At 34.8% G+C, this 17,676-nt stretch overlaps 2 protein-coding genes across 24 annotated transcripts in view; one reads left to right on the top strand and one right to left on the bottom strand.

The window, feature by feature from the left end:
• The first annotated feature begins 2,183 nt into the window (after positions 1-2,183).
• On the top strand, positions 2,184-7,822 carry LOC105195048 (ubiquitin-conjugating enzyme E2 N). Of its 4 annotated transcripts, none has more exons than XM_011160254.3 (3): positions 2,184-2,926; positions 4,005-4,264; positions 5,708-7,822. In XM_011160254.3, exons 2-3 carry the CDS (start codon positions 4,020-4,022, stop codon positions 5,916-5,918), a joined length of 456 nt encoding a protein of 151 aa, XP_011158556.1. In that variant the 5' UTR covers positions 2,184-2,926; positions 4,005-4,019; the 3' UTR covers positions 5,919-7,822. The 4 variants fall into 4 exon arrangements, with proteins under 4 accessions (XP_011158556.1, XP_011158557.1, XP_039308200.1 ...); XM_011160255.3 differs by lacking the exon at positions 2,184-2,926 and adding an exon at positions 3,143-3,442; XM_039452266.1 differs by lacking the exon at positions 2,184-2,926 and adding an exon at positions 3,520-3,538.
• Positions 7,823-8,224: 402 nt separating this feature from the next.
• The window catches only part of LOC105196047, a 54,833-nt gene continuing 45,381 nt past the window's right edge, over positions 8,225-17,676 (bottom strand). For 15 of the 20 annotated variants that reach the window (XM_026130485.2, XM_026130484.2, XM_026130492.2 and 12 more), the window contains 5 exons: positions 17,305-17,646; positions 16,761-16,766; positions 16,236-16,670; positions 13,046-13,519; positions 8,225-12,937 (listed from right to left, as the gene is read on the bottom strand). In XM_026130485.2, the coding sequence (XP_025986270.1) occupies positions 12,866-12,937; positions 13,046-13,519; positions 16,236-16,670; positions 16,761-16,766; positions 17,305-17,646 (1,329 nt within the window). In that variant the 3' untranslated portion in view covers positions 8,225-12,865. The remainder of the gene's footprint in view (positions 12,938-13,045; positions 13,520-16,235; positions 16,671-16,760; positions 16,767-17,304; positions 17,647-17,676) is intronic. The other 5 variants (XM_026130498.2, XM_039452262.1, XM_039452263.1 and 2 more) reach the window with 3 other exon arrangements.

The following is a 17,676-nucleotide window of genomic DNA, read 5'->3' as shown; positions in this document are numbered from 1 at the left end:
TTACACTTGTGGAAAAAACAGAATTTATAACGTCTCCTTTTCTTCTTAAGCTTTCTACGATAAGCTATTAAAGTTGGTTTATAATAGCTGTAACCGTAAGAAATTGGCTAATCATAGTCGATTTATAGAAGAATAATCGATTATGATTGGTGAATTTCTTACGGTAACGGCTATTGTAAACCAACCCTTAAGTCTGTTCTACAATAGCAGTAAACACAAGACGTAAGGTTGTAACTTAAGAAATGAAAATTTTTCATTCGCTTATAAGCTTTTTACAATAAGCTATTAGTCGGTATTACAAGTCATAAGCCATAAAAATTGATCAATCACAGTCAAATGTGAAAAGAATATTAGACTGTGATTAATAAATGTTTATGGCTTATAACTTATGATATTGACTAATGCTTATTGTAGAAAACCTATTACGAGCTTTTAAAACCACGCCTTACAACCTTACGGTCTTATGTTTATGCTATTGTAGAACAGGCTTTAGTCGGTGATGACATAAGTCGTAAGCGTAAGAATTGATCAATCACAGTCGAATATTCTCTTCACATTCGACTGTAATTGGTCAATTCTTATGGCTTACAACTTATGTCATCGACTAATAGCTTATTGTAGAAAAGTCATCTGACATATCTTGTGTATGTGATAAATACAATGATAGCAATTTTGAGGTTGAACATGACGTTAATTAGCACAAATGTAACAGATGCAGCGACGGGATTGGTTAACTACCAATGGCTAATAATGACGTCATACGACATTTTTGAGCGAAAAAATCTGTTTTAAATATGACAATTTTTAATTCATTGTTAAAATTATAAATATGCATGACATAATTTTTTACATATTTTTTTATAACATATATAATCTACATTATTATTGTAAGCAATAAAAAAATATGCTGTTGAAGCCCATTATCGATTTTATTCTTTGCGGTTGTATTTTTTACACTTAAAATAGTATGGATATATAATTAAATGTTACAGGAAGAGAAAGAAAAAGTACAGAATTCTAGAGCTTTATATTATAAGGATTGGTTTATAATAGCCGTTACCGTAAGAAATTCACCAATCATAGTCGATTATTCTTTTATACATTGACTATGATTGGTCAATTTCTTACGGTTACGGTTATTATAAACCAACTTTAAAGGCCACTTTCACCAACGCCGATTAACTTAATCGCTGATTAGTCTATCGAAATTGGCCAATCGCATTTGTCGTTTTTACTTAACGACAAATACGATTGGTCAATTCCCATAGACTAATCAGCGATTAAGTTAATCAGCGTTGGTGCAAGTGGCCCTAAAGCCCGTATCAGACTACGCATTGAAAATTAAAGATTGAAGATTAAAGATTGAGCTTTGGCCAATCAAAATAAAAGGAGTTAAAATTTGCTTGTTTTGATTGGTCAAATTTCAATCTTTAATCTTCAATCTCAATCTTCAATACGTAGTCTGATACGGGCTTAAGAGTAGCGCAATCCTTTTATTTTTTAGCGATGCCAACTGATGGACCTAATAATCTCTCATCCAATGAGCATTCGGTGATTTTAGTTTCTACACTTTTCAGCCAATCAGCATTAGGTCCAACATGGCGGCGTTTGCGTTATTCTTAAGCCCGTATCAGACTACGCATTGAAGATTGAGATTGAAGATTAAAGATTGAAATTTGACCAATCAAAACAAGGAAATTTTAACTCCTTTTATTTTGATTGGCCAAAGCTCAATCTTTAATCTTTAATCTCAATCTTCAATGCGTAGTCTGATACGGGCTTTATAGAGCTCTAACAAAGTTCAGCTACAACGAACAAACCTCTGATTTTCTATTGGTAACGGGATTTTGAACGGCAAAACACATTCGACGGTGGATGTACGAATCGAAACAAACTTTGACAAGTTTAATAATCAACTGAATAGGTTTTCGTTTTTTCGCAATAACTGGAGTTCCGTCTGTTTTGTTTATAAGCGAACAGCTGCGAACAACAGTTTAAGGTAAATGCATTGGAGCATGTTGGAGTGAATAGTTATATATTGGAGCATAACGCAAACAAATCTTTTATTACTCATTAAATAAAAAAAAAGGATAGAATGATGTTTGTGTCCACTTGCGTCAATAAATGAAAAGCATCCTTAGAATTGCAGATGTAGAATCGTGCCGCGAGATGGTCCATCTATGTAACGCGTACCCCTCGGGGAACGAAGAACCCGTCCCGTTGACGCGCGCTCTCGCCGTACTCTAGCCTCTCGTGACTTCATGACTTCGTAGTTCGGTGGGTCCGGAGACGACGGTGGACGGACGAATAAAGAAGGGTATCGGTGAGCGGGGTGTATCGCGTGCCGAAAAACGAGCTGATTCGCGCGCGCGAGTGTACGAAGGTATACGTACCCCGCGAGTGAGTGACGGACGGGCAGACGGACGGACGGAAGAACGAAAGAGAGAGAGCAAGCAGCGCCATCAAGCAGCGTGATAAAATGAATCGCGAGAGGCGGCTGTGAGGGGACCATCGACAACCAGCCGACCAACCATCAGCCGTGTGCGGTACCAAGTCCACGCACGGGTGGAAATTAAATTAGCGGTTGCGATCGAGTATCCCGTGGGCTACGCACCCGTGGATCACCGGCCGGTTGGGTCCCAACCCCCTTCCTCTCACCTCCCCCGGAGAGTCGGCTGCGAGGCCGACAGCCAACGACGGCGGTGGCGGCGGCAACGACGACGACGTCGACAACGACGACGACGACGACGATTAACCAGGAAAATAAGGGCGAACGAGCGCATTAACGGTGACGGTGGCTCGAGGTTTCTAAGAGCACGGGGCGCCGGAGCACGGGGCGCCGGGAGTCACGGGGAGGAGAAAAAAAAACTGCCGGAGGACTCGCGCGAGACGCGACTGCGAGCTTCTTTACATAGGGAAAAATATCGTACGTATATCCCGCCCGTGCTCCGATAACGAATTGGAGGTGACCGGATGGATCGCCGTACGGCGATACGTCACGTTCGCACCCTTTGTTTATGCGATCGGATGCGCGCGATCCGTGTGCTCTCTTTTTCTATCTGTCTTCTCTCTCTTTTTCTCGTACGAAGAATCGAGGAAACGTTCCTCAAATCTTGCTCTCTCCGGGGCTTTATCGCTCGCACGTTTATCATCCGCGACGTTTCCAAGAAAGAGAGGATTTACGCGATCTTCACGACGATCGTCCTCGACATTTGGCAACGCATATCGCGAATCTACACGCACACACGAACCCTCATGCGCGCGTGCGCGCGCGCGCGCGTAAAAGAGATAGTACATGTGTGCGTGCGTGCTCCTCGGTGTGGCAAAACTGTCAACGTGCTGTCAAATTCGTAGCCGATCATCGTCCGTTGTCCATCGACGAGTTGGCCGCGAAAGAGAGATTATTGATCCCCCGCCTTCTCGACACATGTCAGGATATCCGGTTTGTAAATCGCGCTGCGGAATGACCGCTCGGTGGCCAGCATTGTGTTTTGTGTAGAAAGGGTGGGAGAAGGAGAGAGAGAGAGTTCTCCCGATGGTATGCGAAAGATGTTGACGAGGTGGCTTGACGATTTTTACGTCAGCGCGTCTGTTCTTTGTTGTTTAATGCAACGCGGTTTTATAACAAAGAAAAAAATTTATGTTTGTAGACAACAGTATACAATTTGCGTGTTAACGTGCGTACAAAGGTACGCTCATTAAAGTTCTAGCGTGACATAAAGTACAATTCATCGCTATGTTAGTCGTTAGATTAAAATTTGTATTACAATAATGTGTAATTGTTAAAGAGAACAAGTGAAAAAAACAGAATAATGGTTTTATTTCTTTTCTACATTATTTGTATAAATTTAAAAAGTAAAATTAAGGAATTTTTTTAAGTAAGATTTAGAAAATGATAGAGGCATCGTTTTGAAGTTTAATTGTAGATAAACTTTTGAATTTAAATTTGATGTATTTAATATAAGAATGGTGTTTAGTAACTCAAATTTCTTTTTCTCTTATAGATCTTTGCATAAACAATGGCAGCGTTACCACGGAGGATTATTAAAGAAACTCAAAGATTAATGCAAGAACCAGTTCCTGGTATCAGCGCTGTGCCAGATGATACAAACGCTAGATATTTTCACGTAATAGTAACGGGACCTGAAGATTCGCCATTCGAAGGTGGACTATTTAAGCTCGAATTGTTCCTACCAGAAGATTACCCAATGTCTGCACCTAAAGTTAGATTTATCACAAAAATATATCATCCAAATATAGACAGGTAAAGATAAAAATTGATTTATCTACTTTGATTAAGATCAAATTGTGGCATTTGTGAAATTCACTTCTATTATCAGTGTGCAAATTTTATTTTTTATCAAGTTATTTCTTGCATTTCACACGAATCAAGAAAAAAGACCATAAATATTTTTTTCTAGCAAATGTAAATTTTTTAAACAATAGATTATAATTAATATCTCTCATGTATATTTATTCTTGAAAGAGTTAATCAACAGAGATAATAATAAAGAAAGATGAATAATTCTAAATTTTTACTAGTAAAAAATCTGAAATTTTTAAGAAATATCTCTTTTTCTTAAGAAAATCATGGATTTTTATAAAATGTTATTGATACTGTTGAAATTTGTAGAATTTTATGTTTAACTTTAAATTCTATCTTTCTCTAATAAAATTGTTTCTTTGATCATTTTTTGCCACAAATACAATATACATCCAATGCATTAACATACATTCTCGTATTATTTACAAACTTTTTATAAAAAGATCAGATAGCACAGGACACTACTTTGTTCCAAATTGCTGTTGTGTGTTTAATCATGTTTCAAATACTTCATATTTTTGGTGAGCTAGCTGCTTGTTTTATGAATAGATTATATGCCATTTAGTTCATATTATAAATTTATTAATTTTTCTTTTTAAATTTAATGTTCAAAAGTTCACTCAAGTAGCTTTTCTTTATAATAGCATGATTGCATTAAGGAACATTAAGAGATTAAATATATAATATTAAAATTTTTGAATTGTCAAATTTTAAAAAGTAATAAAAAGATAAAAATATTTTAAAGCTGCAAAAAAATTTCTTTAATCTGGAATTTTGAATAGAATTCTTATAAAATCTGGAAATTCTAAACAAATTTTTTTACAAAATTTAAGTAAACACTCTGATCTACTGTCTTAGCATGCTGTAACATTTTAACAGTGTTGCCCAGGATTTAGTTTTAAGCTTAAAATGTGTCTGTCAGGTTTATTGTCATTTCTAGCTCTAATTTTATGCTGTTTTCTTTTAAGACACTTGTTCTCTGGAACGAAATATAATTAGAGCTTCTTAATACATTTAATTTTAAAAAATACTTGGAATAATATGTATAAATATATAATTTTATACATGTGTTTTGAGAGTGTATATATAATTGGTACTTATATATAAATTTATTACGATGTAACAAAATAGAATATATGTAAAAATATTAACTGAATATGTAATCTACTAATAATCTCCCACCTTATTAGAGATTATGAATGACATGCTTCAAAATTTTTAACAATCTCAGGTCTCATTTCTTGAAATCGAACTTTGCTACGCGAAAATAGCTATTAAGTGAGAAGTAGAAACGGCAATAGATATGAATACCAATACATTTCAAGTACAAAACTAGAAATCTTGGACAGCATGACTTTAATATATGTTCCAATTTATCTACAGATTGGGCAGGATTTGCCTGGATATCCTCAAGGACAAGTGGAGTCCAGCGCTTCAAATTAGAACAGTTTTGCTATCCATACAAGCGCTTCTGAGCGCGCCGAATCCCGATGATCCGTTGGCAAATGATGTAGCTGAACTTTGGAAAGTTAATGAGAGCGAAGCGATACGTAATGCCAAAGAGTGGACTCGAAGATACGCTATGGACAACTGATCTCAGCCTTGTCAGATCGCCCACGACAAAGCAAAGCGACGTTACTCCTTTCCCAGACTTTTGATCACCTTACCCGCACCAACTGCGTATCCGGCACCTGTGTCCACAATTTTGCTATAAAAATAATAAAAGTTTTGTAAGAGTAAAATAGAATGGATATTTTCTATATCGTGGGGGAAATGCAAAGCACTGTTGGATTTATTCAATCGCTCATTGAGAAAACTTCGTAAATATCTTCCTATATTATAACATTGCGTATCTGCAAGAAGAAGCCTCTCTCTCGCTCTGTGAGAAGATGCGGTGAGATATGTTACGACATAAGTTTGAAATTAAATTATATTAAGGAAAAGTATGCGACGTACAATTCTTTCATATTGAACTACTGAAATTAGTGCAATTTGCAACTTATAATTTTTTTTCTTCCTAATGTATATTCAAAAATGAAATTGAAATATCTATGTTTTGACATACAAATTCTTTTTTTTTTTAAATGAGTTTATGTATGCTAACTGGTTGTCTCTGTCTAATACACCATAGATTTAAGATTCTTGCATATGTAGAATAGAGAATGATAAGATCAGTAAGCTATTATTTACCTCACACATGTCTCATAGTGTACTAAAGAAGATATGAAAGAGCATTTTCGATCTATGTAAACTGGAGCGTTTTTCAACATCTACATTTATTTTATTACGAGGTGCAGAGAAGTTTTAATTTTCAATATGAAGGGAGAAACTCGAATTTGATTTGTGCTTGGAAAAGTTGAAGTACGAATGATTAGGAATCTTCCATTATGTTAGTAATAATTGCCAATTAATTGCTTATAATATGTAAATATAAAGAAATATAAAAGAAAAATAGGAAAAGTTCTTTATTGTGTTTCACAATAAACAAATTCTATTCATTAAGATACAACTATACAATAAATTTTAACATAGAAAAAATTGATTCAATTGAAGTATATAAGATTGTTTTACGATGATTGCTTACCTGAAGGAAAAGCAATGTAAAATACATAGTTAAAAAAAAAATATATATATATACGTACACAAATATTTTCCATTTGATAAATGAAATTAACGAACGTAACACGAATTGAACATACGCAAAAGAATAGTTAAATTTACTTACATTGCACACTGTGTGATTAAATATATAGAAAAATAGTAGAAAAAATATCTTTGTAACAAAAAGGTGGCAAAGAAATATAGTATATATATACATATTGATAGAAATATTATCATAATGCATCGGCTCAATAAATTAATATTAATATTGATATAACCGGCTTAATAAAAATGTCAATGGTTTATATCTAATGTACGTTTCATTGCATCAAATGTGAGAAAAAGTACAACCAGTTAGTATATAAATATCTTGTATAAAAAAAAAAAATGGAGACATCGCATTAATGATCCTTTCTTTTTTTAGTAATTATTACAGCAGGAGAGGTTTTGTAATCTAAGGACACGGGAATAGGTTAAAACAATTGTAGATAATCTGCAATAATAAAGAAATTATTATTAAGAGTTTGGGATATATAGAATAATTATTCTATTGTATGCATTGTCACGTTGTGCCAATATGGTACGAAAGATTTTCCAGAAGCTACCATGGAATAATTAACGAACATGAACTAATTATTAAGATCCAAAAAAAAAACGTTAAAAACGTCGTACGTACATTTTATTAAGTAATCAATTTATTAAATGTCTTAAGTACGTTAGTTCCCTCTTTTTTTATGTTTATTTAATCATTGCTTTACTGGAATATGTTAATATACATGATAAAATTTACAAAATAAATTTTCATTTTAGATAAACTTTTATGTTGCTAAATAAATTAGTAATAGAATGTGAAAGCTAATATAATAATAAAGTACTAACAGGAGAATGAGATTAAAACTGATTTCTTTTTTTTATAAGCATATATACATATAAATAGGCTTAAATGATAAATCATTTTGTATTTCTGTTGTAACAAAATGTATTAATGTCCTTGTCAACATTAACTTTAAAATGGATGGAATGGTGCTAAAATGGATATAAAAAAGCTTGTTAAGACATTTTAGAAGGAAAAGAGTGGCTCGTTGGTGCTTCTACTTTTCACGATATTAATAGTTTAGATAATTTTAGATCGCTTTTATGAACGCTTCATAATGTATATACCTCATTGCTTCACATGTCATGTGGAATATTTTGAAGAAATAAAACCTTTAAAAGAGAAAAGAAAAATGGAAGAAAAGCTATATCGTTTTCATCGATGCGTCGTATTGTGCTTTAAAGCAACAAATAACTACGTCTGAATTTGAATTCAAAATTACATTTTATTGTATCTTAGTATGGACTAGCATATACCATATACACATTCAATAGCTCACTTATAGTTTATAACTTATAATACACTCACAAACATTGATAAAGACAGTCATGATATCTCATAGCATGTTTCATGACTGGTGAAGCTACAGCGCAAGCTCTATATATGTGTGTGTAAGATAATTATTTTTATTTATTATGAATGGCTGGGTTCTCTCTTTCTCTCAATTATCTCATAACGATTCCGACTGCAATTTTGGAATTTTTCTACCATTCATACTGACTTTGCACGATCATCATATTTCATTTTATAAGGCTCGATGATGCAAAACATGCTTTGTCATCAACGAAATATTCCATAAATTAGACATTATCCGCGAATTGCCCTCGTTAAAGAGGACTGTGATACAAATGTCTTGCTTGGAAATAATTACACGACGAAACTTTCTCCTTTCGACGCGAACTGTACGCTTATTTAAATTTATAAACGGAACAAATTTTACTAGATCTCCTCTCTTCGCATTCGTTTATATATAATATAATTTACCAACAATCGTAGAAAATCTAGAAAAGAATATCTATAGAAAATAAATTTAGAGCGAAAAATATCAATAGAATATCAACAGATAATGTTAAATGGCCTATACATTTATTAATGTATATAAATAATTTATGCTCGTATAAATATTTTAATAAGCCATATTTTAATAATTTTTAAGTTATTGAGAGATAAAAGTTCTTTTTTTTTTCAAAATAAAATTTGAGTCAACGAACGAAGACTGTGTAATAATAATTTAATAATAATACATTTCATTTCTAACGAACATACAAGTAATGACCACGCAAGGCCAGATTGACAGTACAAGTTGCAGATGTTATTATTAAAATGTGGCTAGACACATTCAGTCAGGGTGGCTTGCGATGGCTGAGTATTAACTTTTTATGTATATATATGTATATATATGTATATATATATATATATATATATATATATATATATATATATATATATATATATACTTTTCTTTATTTATATTCATCTTATTCTTAGCATAATGACTAGATAAGTTTCAGCCACCCAATATATAACACATCTTGTTTGATCCCATATATTATATTCATACCGCTCTGTGTTGCTCGTCGAATAAGTATATGGTTAAAATTTCTATGCCAAAATTCATTTCATGAACTAACATATAATCAGGATTTATTCTAGACTCTGGTGATTCTGGCAAACGATAATACTTTCTGCATACACGTTTAGATATTTGTCCGTAATGAATGAAGGTCTCCGCAATGATATATCGGTTCCCCATGATATGCAACATCGTAATATGCTTTGCTACACCCTCCTCGATGAAGCAATGGAATTATTATATATTTATACATATATTTCATGACATTTCTCGCGTAACTATTCTCACGAGGCTTTTCCTATTAATTCCTATGTGCATCGTGTCTTACTTTCGCTTTTACATCACTAGTAGGTATCGTAGACAACGAAAAATTTTTTATATACATGTTCTTTTTATTCACGCACGCCACGGAGAATTGTCCCGCAAGAAATATCGTATGTATGGCAAATTAGAGATCTTTGAAGATAGTAACCAAAAAGTCGATTTAAATTTAAATACGAAGAGAATCCATGTCTATTATGTCGAAGCAGAAAGATGCCCGTATCACATGTTCGATCTAACACATGTCCAAAATTAATTGCTAGTTTATTTGTTACAAAATCAGCGCTCATTATTTAGACAAATTTACGTATGACTTTTTACAATACGTATTATGATACTACGTGAACACAAATTCTATGACTTATACTGGGCTGTTTAAAAAGGAAGAGTTCGAAGAGCGTATTTACGCGAAAGATGTTTAACCAACATGTCTCTGAAAATCTGATCTTTTTGTAGATAGAAACAATTCGTGGTTTGGATGATGTCAAGAGTGAGCCAATTGCTTCTATCTTCGAAAAGATAACCTTCTGCATGTTTATTGGGCATCTTTTACATAATATTTAGTGAACGCTTTACTTAATCCTACGAACGCTTTTCTCTTTAAATGCCCTATGTATTTAAATGTTAGAAGATAAAGACAAGCTTAATCGTTTGCAAATTAGGATACGTCGTTTCTGAGATAATCGCACATTCTCAGATAAAATCTGAATAGTTTTCAGCTCAGAAATTATGCGTATTTCACTGTTGCGTCGTTACGCCTCACTACTCAATGTACTTTGGCATTGAAATTTTATCAGACATCAGGAATCTCAAAGTTTGTTATTGCACACTTCTTGATATTTGAAGCAAAGTAGCTCAAAGGTGAGAAATCTTCAGCAAAAATAGATAAAACTTAGATTATTATGGCATATAGTATTTATATAGAAGAGAACGTTTTTTTTTCTAGCAGTATAACTGTAGAGAGTTACGTTTTCCTGAAATAACTAATTTTTATCTTAGTAGATTACACACAGAAGTGAATCAGTCTGTTATATTTTAGAAGAAACTTTCCATCGACAAAGAATTACGAGTCGGGAGAAGCTTTCATTTTGTATGCCTATATGCAGTGAAGCCACATTTAAGTCGAGTACAATTTACATATTTTACATGTAAGTATTATACATGATGAGTGAAGACTTACTGCAAGCTGATACGGATAAGGTGCCGTCTATAAACCTTTTTACGATTATTACTAGAATTATCTTTATGAACTGAACGCACGAGAAACAAGCGAATTAAAAGGAACTTTATTTCGCAAGATTAGAAAATAAATATCACTAAAAAGATTTTTAAGCGTTTTTCACACTAATCTTTTGTATAAATCTGCAAAACGTCACGAGATCATTTAAAGATATTATTTTTTAAATTAAGATGCGCATTACTTTGAAACGCAGTGAGAAAAATGCGAAAGACGTAAAAGTATCTAAGTATTTAAAAAATTGTCAATGTAAAACTTTAAGAACAGCTCGTATCATGAATTTGAAGTTAAGGATTCAATTGGTCAATTGGAATTTATAAAAATTCAATGAAGATGAATTGAGTCTTTGTTAAAACAAGCGAGAAATTTATAAAATATCAAGAAGAGAAGAGAGAGCTAGGAGGACGTGAAGTGTCGAAAAATTTAAAGGCTTCTACTCTAAAGTGCCTAAATCGAGAGAGTGCAATCTTATGTCTATAAAATCTAGACTCTTAAATACACAGCCATTTCTCAACATTTATCAACACGTGATCGAAGAAGCGAAAGATTAATGTAACATACTGGGAACTAGATGACTTGCAAGCTTACAGTTGACTACCATTCGCGAGAAATAAACAAATCTCACACACATTCACACACGCACATACATACATACGTATACACATATATTTTTCCTTTCTCCAAAATTTTCCACTAACTTTAAATATTTATTAGGAAATTGTGCATTTACGAATTTCGTAATATTCGGAGCAAATAAAATTTAAAAGCTTGTATTTGCCTATTTTCTCGCGAGTAAGTAGTCATTTAGCGTAATATGAAAGCTCTTGAAACGTCTCTTTGAAAAATAATATCGCGCGGTGAATGTGTTGCATTACAATTTCATCTTCGATACAGGTGAGTATTATACCACAGAATAGCGTCAATAAAGCGATATGTAGGCATACATGATGATTGAATCAACGTTTTTGTTCACTAATGTTTCCGTGTATTCGATGACATGCAATTTATTTATCTCTTACCGAAAGTTAGCTTAATGTAATTTGCGAAAACAGATTAATCTACTCGTAAAAAAAATCCTCTTTCGTATAGAACTGTGCTCTTCTATATAATTACTATGGCGTTATTTATCACGAGATTTACGCGTCCGAAATTTACTACGGTAGATAGTAATTTTAGTACAAATTAATATATTAGGGCGTCGCGCCGCAAGTATTCGCCGGCCTTAAGAATAAAAAAGATTAAATAAACGCTTTAGCTTAAAGTATCTCCACGAGAGATAGAGGGAGATCCTTTTTATAAATATTACTACGTCATTAAACTACGTAATATACAATTCCAGCCCTGCTCCAGCTGTTGGTAAAGAGCTTTGTGCTATTTATAATCATGTGTATCATTTGCATCACCTATCATCTTCCTTGGCGCAAATAATGCGATTCTCTGTAACATCCACTTATTGTGTACTGAAAATCAATATTTTTTATCTCTATCGTTTCACTAAACTTGTAATAAATGAAACGCCCAAATAACCGCGGCAATTTCGCCGTCATTTTTACATCACTCGGACAATAAATCAAATATCGGTACATTGAGTGGAATTGACTGGTATTAAAACACTATCTCGCAAAATATCAGAAAACATATATATGTTGCAGAGAATCCCATTGATTAGTATTATACGTATATTTCTTACAATAATCGATAATCATATAAATTATGCTTTAGTAGATATTTAGTAACGTTTCTGCGTAACGTACCTATATAGGTCTCGCTTACTAAGCAGGAGCTGGTGTAATGTACCGAATCGTTCCATAAGAATCGAAAACACAAAGCGATTTGCATAGAATAACCTGTACAGTAAAGGTAGCGGATAGTATGGTAGTGGATGGTGGATGTATTGTCTGTTCACTACGCATCAGCCAGGCAACTGAACGCTTTTTATATGTACACCGGAGACTCCTGGCCGGTCAACAGCCTAAACATCGACGTGGGCATCGTTTTCATCAAAATCTAGAAAAAAAAAGGAAATGTTTTTTGTACACATAATCCTGGTATTGTTCTATCAGGTAAAAAGCAGACACCAAAAACCCAATATTTTAGTTCTACGCGCTTACGTACCTCTCCCACTGACGTAGCCAAAAGATTAACAATCTTTTCATGCGGTACAGCAACAACACTCTGATTATTGATTTCAATTATCCTATGGCCCACCCGTACTCCGCCCCGCTCGGCAATACCACCTCTCAATAGACTACATATCACTCCGTTCTGTACACTAAATCCTAACTGATATTTCGTGTCAGGTCTCTTGATTTTCACTTCTACCACGGGTGCACACGGCACGACAGTTAACTTGACGACTGTTTGATTCTTCGAGTTCTTTATGTAAGTCTGACACGTGGACAAAGGCAGGCCGACTAACGATACGCCGTTAATCGCTATTATCTGATCACCAATGTTAAGCTGACCGCAACGTGCGGCGGCACCGGCCGGCGCCAGATTTGCTATGACTACAGTTGGCAGCATCGAGCCCCATCCGGACTCCACGATCACAACGCCGAGGATCTCTCCCTTCGCCTTCGGGACCACTACCTGTAAGCAGAGAAAAATCATCTTTACTCCAATGCAATTACAAAGTGTTCCTTCCCATACAGCACAGAGAGATTCCAGGAACATTGCAGAATGATTTCATTGAAACATTGTAATATTGCATTTTGATTGCGAAACATTGCTGCAACATTGCTGGAAGATTGCAGCAACATTAAGATGTCCGCTTTTTGAAATATTGCATTAAAACATCTCTTTTTCCAAAATATTCACATAAATTTTATTACACCACATAATTCCAATAAACAAAACAATATTCGTATAACATTTTAAAAAACATTTTTCGCAAAAAAAAATCTTGAGAATATTTTTTCAGAATTTCCAAGCGGTCATCCATCCAAGTCGCGACTCCGGTGAACGTTGCTTGACCTCCGTGATCGCTGCAAACTGATTCCTCATGATGACCTGTGAACACTTTATGCTGATATGTGTACATAACTGGTAGATCAGATCAATATACGTTATTAAAAAAATGAAATGTGTATAATTATTTCCAGAGTTGTAGACCGTAAAAGTGAGCGCGTCGCCGAGCGCGTGGCAGTTACTAGCGCGCGGCAGTTACTACAGCGACGCTGTGTTCGAAACTTCCCCTTTTTGATCGTTTGGGATTCTTATATCTGTGCCTATTGTATGTGTACCTAAGACTCTTCCTTAACCTGTGTTAGTATACAACGGTTATTTTTCTTTGTGTGTGACCTTACCGCAACGTAAGTCTTTTAGAACCAGTTTTCGGTATTTGCTATTCGAGGAGTAAAGATCGAGTAAAATAGATAGAAAATCATCGAGAAAAAGTTCTAGACGTTAAGGAGCACCTGCACGAAAAAGATCGTTTCGAGGAAATCAACATACTGCCGAAAAAGACACCGATTTTGTTAGTACTTCAGCCAAGAAACTAAAACAGGCTGGCGATTTTGAAGCAAATGTTGATCCTACTTTTAGCATTACTGCATTATAAGTTTTACTTTGATTTTTTCAACATTACAAACTTATTAAAGTGTAAAAAGTGTGATGGTGACATTCAATTTTTAAAAAAAGCACAGCGAGGATGGGGTTTTCAACTTTGTGTGAAGTATCCTTGTCAAGAAGTTTTAATTAATTCTAGCCCTTTAGTTACAAATGCATTTGAAATTAATATTAGAAATAAAATATTAGAAATTGCCACACTTACGGCAGCATGCATCTTTAATGAAGATTTTAAACCTTCAATTAAAATAATGGAACTTATGGGTGTGACAATCGGTCCGCAAGCTATAAATTTCATGGAGACGCACGACGAAGCGCGCATAACAAAGGCGGAGCGCTGTAGCACTGCGGCTTCAAAAGAGGCCAGAGCAGCTTTGAGGGCGGCTAGGGCATAAGAAAACGATGCCTTTGAGGAAGCTGAAGGCTATTGTATGGAGCAGGCATAGCCGATTAGTGTAAGTATATTTTTTCTTCGAAAAATCAACTAAGAAAACTTTAAACGCGTTTTTCTCGAAACCACTTTTTTTTGGTCGGTGCAGGTGATTAATAAAAAACTATCCTACCGATTGGCCTGAAATTTTTTGAGCATAATCTACATATGATTGGCTCTCGCAGGTACTATCGCTTTTTTTAAATGAAAATTTCTAATTTTTTTGACCACCAATAAACACGAAAAAATTGTGATTTTTTGCTTCAAAATTTCAAATGGCCGCTATTTTGTTTCTTTTTTATAAAAATGACCAATTCTGGTACCTGCGATAGCGACAAGCATACAGATTAAGAATCTTTTTTACTTTTTTGTTTCAGATGACAGTGTGAGCTGAAATCACTTGTACCGCTGACAATGCTTTTTTTTAAGGCACCATCTTTGACTTCAGAAAGCATACACAAAATATTAATAAATTATGACCAAAAAATTTTTTTTATAAGCTACAAGATGCAAATAATAACATATAAAAAGATTAAAAAGATTGCGTTTTATTTTCTTTATAAAAAAAATTCCTAAAATATGCTTAAAATTTTGACCTTGACATGAGAATACCCCCTTAAAGCTCAGTATTTATATAAACAAATATAAAATTGTAGTTTTTTTTTACTAATTTCGCAAATACAGAATAGCATTTGGAATAACTTTTCTGTTATTTGTTTAAATAAAAATGTAACTAAAAAATATATATCAATATAATACAATAATTAAATTAAATATAAAAAAATTTTTATTAAAAATACAATTAAGAAATATTGTTTGTTGGGCTGTAGATCGAGGTTTCTTCATATATGGACCCATTTCGTCTATTGATATAAATATTAAAAAATTATGATATTGCAACGTTTCCGGAATATTACTGGCATATGCCATGGACGTTGCAAGCATATTGTTAATTTATGTTTCTACAATGTCTCCGTAATATTACATTGCAATCTGCAACATTGCAACATTGCTGCAATGTTGCTGCAATTTTCTGTGCTGTATGGGTATTAAGTCAATCATCGCGATAATTGACTGATCCATGTCTCAGTTCACGATACATAGTTTGATCCCAGAAAATAGATTGAAATTAATTTAATTTTGGGAATATTCACGAGAAATACCGATCATCTATCGATAGTATCTAACTCCGACGAGTTCAGCAAACTGACAAGAAAGCATCTTTCTCGAACCGTTAGAATATGAATTCTCTTCTGGACTCGTTGTTAATAAATGGAAAGGACGACACAGTTGAATTTCAAAGATTACCTCTTTCTGCATCTCTTTCTTCGCAAACATTTGCAGCTCGTCGCCGAATATCTCCTGCGAATTGAGCACCTCCTGATAATCCATTTCCTTAACGAAGCTATGATCCTCTATCCCATTTGCCTTTAGGAACTCCATGTAAGCTACTTGGAATGCTTGTCCGATACTTTGTGCTATAAATTGAGCCTCCTCGCTTTCGAAAACGTGGCATATCATCTTCGGAGTGCGATTGATTTTCGGTACTTCTTCCATTTCGTGCGGCACGAAACGTCGCCGTGCCATTAGCACCACTAGATCACCGATATCCGCTATGTACGAAATCGTACGTAAAGCGTGATCCATCATGATCTCCTTCAGATCAGTGTTGAGAACCATGATCTTCTCCGTCGAGATGAAGAGATCCACCTCCGTGCTTGGTTGACTATCACCGTCCGGTGCCTGTATAAGCACGACACACATCTTTTTTAGAAAACTGTTGCGTTACTACTTGTTACGTCGTGTACAATTTAATATAGAGAATGTACTTACCAGCGCCTATCATAAGGAAGCAGCATGTGTGACAAAGTAGAGATAAACAAGTAATTAATTATAAAAATATATATGTAATGCACACGTATACAAAACTAGTGTTTTAAACACATACAGCGCTTAACTGCTAGTAAAATAAGTAGATAGTGCACGATAATATAAAGTTTGTATAAAGTTGAGCATAATCATTAACGGCGCTATCACAAACCTGAGAGTTTGAGAGATAAAAGTCGCCTAACTTAGACATTTAACTTGCAAGAGACTCGTCGCTATGATTAATGAAGAATGTGCATTGTACGCAGGTAATACGAGTTTTGTAACTGAAAAGTGCATATTATGGGAAATTATTGCGGGTCTCGTGGTGGAGTAAAATAAAATTGTCAAGCCGTAAGAAGGTTTGACCCACGTCAGTATTACATTAAATCAATAGAGAGAGGGATTAAACGGTCGAACGACTGCTCTTGTAAGAGTCAAAGGGCAGTCGATCGGATTTAACAGGCGAAGGGGGTTGTTGAGTCTGGGATGAAGGGCAATGAAGGCGGACCTTTATTTTTGTCACAGCCTCCTCCACCATGTGGTTCTTAAGGCGCTTACGCCGTTTACGTCCCCCTTCCTCTTCCACCTCCACCGACCCGAGAAACTGTAGTCTGAAAACGGTTGTGGGCCCCAAGCAGCCACTGATCGGGGCCAGTTTCGGCTGGGCCCCAAGCGCTTGCGACAGTTGCGACTCGGACTGGCCCCCACCAGAAGCGCTTCCTATAAGTTCTTCGCTCGAGTCGCACTCGTCCTCCTCTAGGCTTCCTTGCGAGGCAATGCTGCAGCGACCATACCCATGCTGCCCCCCATAGTTTAAGAGTGTTGCCTGCATCGGCACTGGCCCATCATCCTTCCGTTATGTACGCGCCAAACAAACAAA

Source organism: Solenopsis invicta, chromosome 7 (genome assembly GCF_016802725.1).
Source record: "Solenopsis invicta isolate M01_SB chromosome 7, UNIL_Sinv_3.0, whole genome shotgun sequence".
NCBI lineage: Eukaryota > Metazoa > Arthropoda > Insecta > Hymenoptera > Formicidae > Solenopsis > Solenopsis invicta.
This window is presented reverse-complemented; position numbering and strand designations above follow the sequence as displayed.

Coding starts and splice junctions, on each gene's coding strand:
- LOC105195048 (XM_011160254.3), top strand. CDS start 4,020: ATGGCAGCGTTACCACGGAGGATTATTAAAGAAACTCAAAGATTAATG. Junction 4,265..5,707: donor TATCATCCAAATATAGACAG/GTAAAGATAAAA, acceptor ATTTATCTACAG/ATTGGGCAGGATTTGCCTGG.